This window comes from Carlito syrichta, unplaced genomic scaffold, assembly GCF_000164805.1.
Source record: "Carlito syrichta isolate Samal-C Ts95f unplaced genomic scaffold, Tarsius_syrichta-2.0.1 Scaffold311854, whole genome shotgun sequence".
Taxonomy (NCBI): Eukaryota; Metazoa; Chordata; class Mammalia; order Primates; family Tarsiidae; genus Carlito; species Carlito syrichta.
Window position 1 is genome coordinate 12,153 of NW_007255950.1, and position 8,853 is coordinate 21,005.

Below are 8,853 nucleotides of genomic sequence, written 5' to 3' on the forward strand. Positions count from 1 at the left end.
CGCGGGCTCAGGCAATCCACTCACCTCGGCCTCCCAAAGTGCTGGGATTACAGGCTGAGCCACCGAGTCCGGCAACAAAAAATTTTTAAAAAATTAGCTAGACATGGTTGCCCATGCCTATAGTTCCATCTACTTGCAAGGCTGAGATGGACGGATTGCCTGAGCCCAAGAAGTTGGGGGTGTGGTGAGCCGATTGTGCCACTGTACTCCAGCCTGGATGACAGAATGAGACCGCGACTCAAAAGAAAAAAAGTATATGTATATTACATATCTATTTGGAAATATGCAGAACTGGTTGGTCGATATTTTTGTGTGTGTGTGTGTTGGAGTCTCACTCTGTCGCCCAGACTGGAGTGCAGTGGCACGCTCCCAGCCACTGCAGCCTTGACCTGCTGGACTCCGGCGATCCTTCCATCTCAGCCTTCCGAGTAGCCGGAACTACAGGCACCCGCTACCACGCCTGGCTGATTTTTGACTTATTGTAGAGATGAGGTCTTGCCAAGTTGGCCAGGTGGGTCTCAAACCCACGGGCTCAGGCAGTTCACTTACCTCAGCCTCCCAAAGCGCGGGATTACAGACTGAACCACCGAGCCCGGCGATCAGTATATTAAGTGAGAATAGCTTTATGTAATACAGGTATATCAAACGCAACCTTGCAAAACTTAAAATTGTTGGAAAGTGAGATGATGGGATTTTTAAGCTATTTTAATTTTTAATATTCGTATTCTGATTTAAATGTATACTAGCTCTGAAGATGAAGTGGATGTGCTTTTACATGGGACTCCTGACCAAAAACGAAAACTCATTAGAGAATGTCTTACTGGAGAAAGTGAATCATCTAGTGAGGATGAATTTGAAAAAGAAATGGAAGCTGAATTAAATTCTACCATAAAAACAATGCGGGACAAATTATCCTCCCTGGGAGCAGGTAAATTTTTGGTTCAATTTTCATATATATTTTTGTAAGCTTCATAAGGATAGGAACCTTATTTGCGCCCTTTTGTGTCCCAGTACTTTCAGTACATACTCAGTAAATATTTGTTGGGTGAAGGAATGAGTGTATTTGGCAACCTGAATTGGAATTTTCTTTGATAACTACAAAGGAGGGTCCTATGTTCTTGGAAAGGCTGTTTAGTGCTGTTTACTCACATAATTTTCTTTTCAGTTTTTCCTCTAGGATTTAAGAAAAAGAAAAGACACAAAAGCTTATAGAAGTATTTTTAGGGTTATATGGTACTGATATGGCAGATTTAATGATGTGTCCCCAGATTCCTGTTTCATTTTAGTAAATAATGAAACATACTTCGTTTTGATAACTTGTTCTTTATGTAAAATGTACTAGCCGGGCTCGGTGACTCAGCCTGTAATCCCGCGCCTTTGGGAGGCTGAGGTGAGTGAATTGCCTGAGACTGCAGGTTCGAGACCCACCTGGGCGAGACCTCATCTCTACAATAAATAAAAAAATCAACCGGGCGTAGTGGCACATGCCTGTAATTCCGGCTACTTGGAAGGCTGAGGCGGAAGGATCGCTGGAGCCCAGCAGGTGGAGGCCGCAATGGCTGGGAGTGGCCACTGCACTCCAGTCTGGGCGACAGAGTGAGACTCCAACTCAAAAAAAAAAAAAATCAAAAAATCAGCCGGGTGTGGTAGCGTGCACCTGTAGTTCCAGCTACTTGGAAGGCTGAGGCGGAAGGATCTCTGGAGCCCAGCAGGTTGAGGCTGCGTTGGCTGGGAGTGGCCACTGTACTCCACTCTGGGTGACAGAGTGAGACTCCAATTAAAAAAAAAAAAAAAAAAGTACTTGAACCGAAAACTGGTTTGTGAAAGTAGGACTCCTCAGCACTCGTCTCCATGTTGATATAGATGTAGTAACTGGTAAGAACTGAAAGTATAATATAATACTATAATAAAGACTAAAGCCATCGGGCTCGGTGGCTTAGCCGGTAATCCTGCGCCTTGGGAGGCTGAGGTGAGTGGATTGCCTGAGCCCGTGGGTTCGAGACCCACCTGGGCAACTTGGCAAGACCTCATCTCTACAATAAATCAGAAATCAGCCGGGCATAGTAGCGCGTGCCTGTAGTTCCAGCTACTTGGAAGGCATTGCCAGAGCCCAGCAGGTCAAGGCTGCGGTGGCCGGGAGCGGCCACTGCACTCCAGTCTGGGCAGAGTGAGACTCCAACTCAAAAAAAAAAAAAAAAAGACTAAAGCCGATGTTAATTAAGAGGAATAATTAGGGATGCAGGCATGTGATGATGTAAGTATAGGTAATGTCATGGCACTGGGCACAGCTGGGAAGAGGAAGTGTTTCTTTGCCTTATTCCCCTGCCTCCCTATAAGGTTCTTATCCTTTTCCCTTTAATGTCCCTTCGAACATAATGCTTATTCTCTGTTTTCCACAGTATACTGCCTGGCTGAAAGGTAGAGATGTGTATGCTGACGACCTGAAAATATAGCTGTTTTATTTAGTTAGATTTCTGGGAAGGGAGAGAAAATAATTTCCTCAAGATTTGTAGTACTTAAAGGAGTGGCAGTTCTTTAATTGCCTAGGGTATAGAAATTGTGTAAGTCATTGATGTGAAAATATTTCACCATCCAAATGAGATAATGAATAAGTTGATATTACTTTGAGGTGATGGAAGGATATATGGATTTTTTACTTTTCCTCATGAATCATGTATAGTTTAACATGTAAACTTCACTTCTGGTTTGAATAGGATCTTCCTCAGGAGATGGGGAAGTTGGAACAGCTCTGACAAAGTACTATGATGATGTGTATTTTGATTCTGATTCTGAGGATGAAGACAAAACAGGTAAGTAACATAGTTACCTGGTTTAGTAGTTATATTTTATGAAAAAGGTTTGTGTAATAATTATTTGCTACTAGGATTTTCCTTTGACTTTTATCTCTTAAGAAATTGCATGCCATTTATATAAAAACAAAAGGAAGATGGATAAATAAGAAAAACTGGGTGCTGTGCATTATGGCACTCACCTGTAGTCCCAGCTACTCAGGAGGCTGAGGCGGGAGTATCCCTTGAGCCCAGGAGTTTGAGTGTGCAGTGAGTTATGATCACGCCACTGCATTCCAGCCTGAGCAACAGAGCAAGACTTTATCTCACAAAAAGAAAAAGGAAAAAGGTGGGGATGCAGGCATATGAGGAAATGGCACCAACAATGGTGCTGCATCAGTGTGCCTAAGGAGAGGGAGATTGTGTCCCAATTCAATACCTCCCTTCCTCAGGGGTTCTTGACCTCCCTCTCCCTTTAGGTTCCCTAGAGTTGCATTTATTTTTAATGCCTGCTAATTGTTTTTATGTCTTTATCCTCCTGCAGAATTTTTGCAACTTTGAACTCCTGGGCTTAAGCAATCCTCCCACCTCAACCCCCCAAGTAACTAGAACTACAGGCACATGCCACTACGCCTGGTTAATTTTTTAAAATTAAAAAATTACAGGCTCGGTGGCTCAGCCTGTAATCCCACGCTTTGGGAGGCTGAGATGAGTAGATTGCCTGAGCCTGTGGGTTCGAGACCTGCCTGGGCAACTTGGCGAGACCTCATCTCTACAATAAATCAAAAATTAGCCGGGCGTGGTAGCGCGCACCTGTAGTTCCAGCTGCGTGGAAGGCTGAGGCGGAAGGATCGCCGGAGCCCAGCAGGTCGAGGCTGCGGTGGCCGGGAGCGGCCACTGCACTCCAGTCTGGGCGACAGAGTGAGACTCCAACTCAAAAAAATAAATAAATAAAATAAAAAATAAATAAACAAATAAAATTTTGGCCAGCTGTAGAGGCTCACGCCTGCAATCCCAGCACTTTGGGAGGCCAAGATAGGAGGATTGCCTGAGCCCAGGGGTTCGAGACTAGCTTGGCAATGTGACAAGACCTTGTCTCTATAATAAATTGAATGAAAAAAAATTAACCATGCGTGGTGGCACACACCTGTAGTTCCAGCTATTTGGAAGGTTGAGGTGGAAGGATCACCTGGTCCCAGGAGGTCAAGACTGCAGTAGCCGTGAGCATGTCACTGCACTCTAGCCTGGGCGACAGAGTGAGGTCCCAAATAAAAAAATTTTTTTGAGTCAGTCTTACTCTGTCGCCAAGCCTGGAGTGCAGTGACACAATCATGGGTGACCACAGTTTCAACTCCCTGGGCTCGTGCAAGCCTTCTGTCTCAGCCTTCCATGTAGCTAGGACTACAGGTGTGCACCACCATGCTTGGCTGTGTATTGATTTTTGTTTTTTAGAGACGAGGTCTCACTATTTTGCCTAGGTTTGTCTTGAACTCCTGGGCTCAAGTCCTCCCACCTTTGCCTCCCAAAGCACTGGGATTACAGCTGTGAGCTACCACACTCAGCCTGATGTGCTGCTTTTTTTTTTTTTTTAATTTTTTTTCTTTTTGAGTTGGAGTCTCACTCTGTCGCCCGGACTGGAGTGCAGTGACACACTCCCGGCCACTGCAGCCTCAATCTGCTGGGCTCCGTGATCCTTCCGCTTCAGCCTTCCAAGTAGCTAGAACTACAGGCATGCGCTACCACGCCCGGCTAATTTTTGATTTATTGTAGAGATGAGGTCTCACCAAGTTGCCCGGGTGGGTCTCGAACCCGCAGGCTCAGGCAATCCGCTCACCTCGGCCTCCCAAAGCACTGGGATTACAGGCTGAGCTACCCGAGCCTGGCCGATGTGTTGCTTTTTAATGTGTTTTTTGATATTTAATTTGTATAAAATTTGAGTAACATGACAAGAGCTACAACTAATTTAATTATATCAGTAATTACATTGGGATATTCAAATAAATTTATATAGTAAAGTTTTATATTTTTCTATACTATTACTTAAATACTTACCTGCTTGAGTACCTTTAAAAAGTCTAGTGTAAGCCGGGCCTGGTGGCTCACGCCTGTAATCCCAGCACTTTGGGAGGCGGAGGTGAGAGAATTGCCTGAGGGGTTCAAGACCAGCCTGGGCAACTCTGTGAGACCTCATCTATATAATAAATTTTTTAAAAAATCAGCCGGTCATGGTGGCACATCCCTGTAGTTTCAGCTACTAGGAAGGTTGAGGCAGAAGGATCACCTGAGCCCAGCAGGTCGAGGCTGCGGTTACTGTGAGTATGCCACTGTACTCCAGCCTGGGCAACAGAGTGAGACTAAAAAAAAAAAAAAAAATGTAGTGTGTGTAGATGGTTGTAGGTTTTTTTCATTCTTTCCTTTTTTGAAATTTTTTTTTTTGAATTGTGATCTCACTTTGTTGCCCAGGTTGGAGTGCAGTGACACATTCATGGCTCACTGCAGCCTCACCTTCTGGGCTCATGCAATCCTTCTGTGCTAGTTTCCCAAGAAGTTGGGACTACAGGCACATGCCACTGTTCCCGGCTAATGTTTTGATTTGATTTTTTTGTAGAGATGATGTCTCATTATGTTGCCTAGGCTGGTCGTGAACTCCTGGGCTCAAGCAGTCCTCCTACTTTTAACTCCCAAAGTGCTGGAATTATAGACTTGAGTCACTGTATTCTGCCTCATCTACTTTTGAAATATATTTGTTCTTTTTTTTTTTTGAGTTGAAGTCTCACTTTGTCGCCCAGGCTGGAGTGCAGTGGCATACTCACAGCCACCGCAGCCTTCCAAGTAGCTGCAACTGCAGGCCCGCGCCACCATGTCCAGCTGATTTTTTGATTTATTGTAGAGGCAAGGTTTTACCAAGTTGCCCAGACTGGTCTCGAACCCCTGGGCTCAGACAATCCTCTCGCCTCAGCCTCCCAAAATGCTGGGATTATAAGCTTCAGCCACCGCACCTGGCCTTGTTCTTATTCCTATAGCATTTTAGACATGGGAATTTGTGGAGAAGTTTGCTTTATATGTCAAAAATAATTTATATTTTTGTCTATCTTTTTTTTTGGAGTTGGAGTCTCAATCTGGCGCCCAGACTGGAATGCAGTGGCTGCTCCCGGCCACCGCAACCTCGACCTGCTGGGCTCCGGCGATCCTTCCACTTTAGCCTTCCAAGTAGCTGGAACTACAGGCGTGCACTACCACGCCTGGCTAGTTTTTTCATTTATTGTAGAGATAAGGTCTCACCAAGTTGCCCAGGCAGGTCTCGAACCCACGGGCTCAGGTAATCCACTCACCTCAGCCTTCCAAGGTGCGGGATTACAGGCTGAGCCACCAAGCCCGGCTTGTCTTTTTTTTATTTTAAGAGATGGGGTCTCACTCTTTTGCCTTTGGCTTCCTTTGAGACTGACTTTTTTTTGAGACTCTGAATTCTCTTTTTAATTTTTTTTTTAGTTAGAGTGTCATTCTGTTACCCAGGCTGGAGTGCAGTGGCACACTCTCGACCACCGCAGCCTCAGCTTGCTGGGTTCAGGTGATCCTTCCACTTCAGCATTCCAAGTAGCTAGGACTACAGGTGCCCACCACTACGCCCAGCTAATTTTTTGATTTTTTGTAGAGATAAGGTCTCACCATGTTGCCCTGGTTGGTCTTAAACCTGTGGGCTCAGGTAGTCCTCTTGCCTCCACCTCCCAAAGTGCTGACATTACAGGCATGAGCCACCACACCCAGCTCTTTTTTTTTTTTGAGTCGGGGTCTCACTCTGTTGCCCAGGCTAGAGTGGAGGCAAGGTCACAGTTCACTGTAGCCTTGACCTCCTGGGCTCAAACAGTCCTTCCATCTCAGTCTCCTGAGTAGCTGGGACTACAGGCCCACACCACCACGCCTGGCTAATGTTTTTTATTTTTTTTATAGAGATGAGGTCTTGCTATGTTGCTTAGGCTGGTCTTGAACTCCTGGGCTCAAGCAGTCCTCCTGCCTTGGCCTTCCAAAGTGTTGAGATTACAGGCTTGAGCCATCAAGCCTGACAAGACTCTGAACTTTCATTTTTTGAACTCAGTGCTCGAGATACCAGTTTTTGGAATGAAACAATTTTTGCCTCCCACTGTTATCTTTATTTTACTACCTTATTAATTGGACAGTGCTTTTATTTATTTGGAGGAAGGATTTTAAAAAATTCTGAAGGAAAATGTAAAAAGAATTAATATGTAGTTTGAGAATGAGAGTCTTCATTCTGTATTAAAGAAGTATGAACTTTAGCCAGGTGCGGTTGTTCATGCCTGTAACCCCAGCACTTTGGGAAGTAGAGGCAAGAAGATTGCCTGAGCCCAGGGGATCGAGACCAGGCTGAGTAACCTGGTAAGACCTTGTCTCTACAATAAGTCAAAAAATTAGCTGGGCTTAGTGCCGTGCGCCTGTAGTTCCAGCTACTTGGAAGACTGAGGTGGCAGGATCACCTGAGTCCAGCAGGTTGAGACTGCGATGGCTGCGAGCATGCCACTGCACTCTAGCCTGAGTGACAGAGTGAGACTCCAACTCAGAAAAAAAAAAGTATGAACTTTAGACATGATACTTAGCCATATTCTTAACATTTTCCAAATTAGCACAGGGAATGAAGAAAAAAAAGAAGAAACAACACAGGATTCCAACCAATGATGAATTACTATATGATCCTGAAAAAGATAACAGAGATCAAGCCTGGGTTGATGCACGGAGAAGGGGGTAAGAGCTTATCATTAATATTTAGAATCTTTAGAAAAATATGATTGAAGGATGATTTTCACTGCATTCACATTTTGATTGTGTGTGTTTATGTTTACATACATACCCACAAGACAAGTTTGAGAAAAAAAACTGGTAAATAGTTTACTTTGAAAAAACCACCAAGTGCAGTAGATCACACCTGTAATCCTAGCACTTTAGGAGGCAGAGGCAAGAAGATTGCCTGAACCCACGGGTTCAAGACCAGCCTGGGCAATATGATGAGACCTTGTCTCTACAATAAATCAAAAAATTAGCTGGACATGGTGGTGCAAGCCTGTAGTTTAGCTACTTGGAAGTCTGAGGTGGAAGGATCACCTGAACCCAGTAGGTCAAGGCTGTAGTGGCCCTGAGTGTGCCACTGCACTCCAGCCTGGGTGACAGAGTGTGACTTTGACTCAAAAAAACAAAAACAAACCAGCAAATTTTGATCAGACTATTTATTTATTTGAGATTTTGCTCTGTCACCCAGGCTGGAGTACAGTGGCAGCATCACAGCTCACTGCAGCCTTGACATCCTGGGCTCAGGCTATCCTTCTGCTTAAGCTTCTGAGTAGTTGGGACTACACGTGCACACCACTACAACTGGCTAAATTTTCTGATTTTTTTGTTGTCCGAACTGAGACAATGTATTTTAAAAAGCTGTTGTTGAATTCAGACTGCTTTAGTTGGTCTCTCCACTCGAAACAAAACTGACTTTTTTCCAGATAGACACAATTCTAAATACTTTGGGATTAAGAGTTTATATGAAGAGTAGCTGTTATGCTTAGCACCCAAATTATTATTTTTAACTATTTACAAATTTGATTTTTTTTTCTGAGTCAGAGTCTCACTCTGTTGTCCAGGCTGGAGTGCAGTGGCAAGCTCACAGCCACTGCAGCCTTTAACTGCTGGGCTCAGGCAATCATTTTGCCTCAGCCTTCCAAGTAGTTGGAACCACAAGGTGCATGTCACCACACTTGGCTAATTTTTATTTTCTATTTATTGTAGAGACAAGGTCTCATCATGTTGCCCAGGCTGGTCTTGAACCTATGGACTCAGGCAGTCCTTTCGCCTCTGCCTCCCAAAGTGCTGGTATTACAGGCATGAACCACTGTGCCTAGCCAAATTTGATTAAAAAGAAAAATTTATTGTAGAGGTGAGATCTCGCCAAGTTGCCCAAGCTGGTCTTGAACCCATGAGCTCAGGCAATCCTCTCTCCTTAGCCTCCCAAAGTGCTGGGAATCTAGGCGTGAGCCACCGCACCTGGCTGAATTTTTTTTTTTTTTTT

The 8,853-nt window shown here is 44.5% G+C and overlaps 1 protein-coding gene across 1 annotated transcript in view; it reads left to right on the top strand.

Moving 5' to 3' along the window:
* The window catches only part of EAPP (E2F associated phosphoprotein), a 33,551-nt gene that overhangs the window by 9,061 nt on the left and 15,637 nt on the right, over nucleotides 1-8,853 (top strand). The window contains exons 2-4 of the mRNA XM_008069204.2: nucleotides 747-928; nucleotides 2,715-2,810; nucleotides 7,427-7,544. Of these exons, the coding sequence (XP_008067395.1) occupies nucleotides 747-928; nucleotides 2,715-2,810; nucleotides 7,427-7,544 (396 nt within the window). The remainder of the gene's footprint in view (nucleotides 1-746; nucleotides 929-2,714; nucleotides 2,811-7,426; nucleotides 7,545-8,853) is intronic.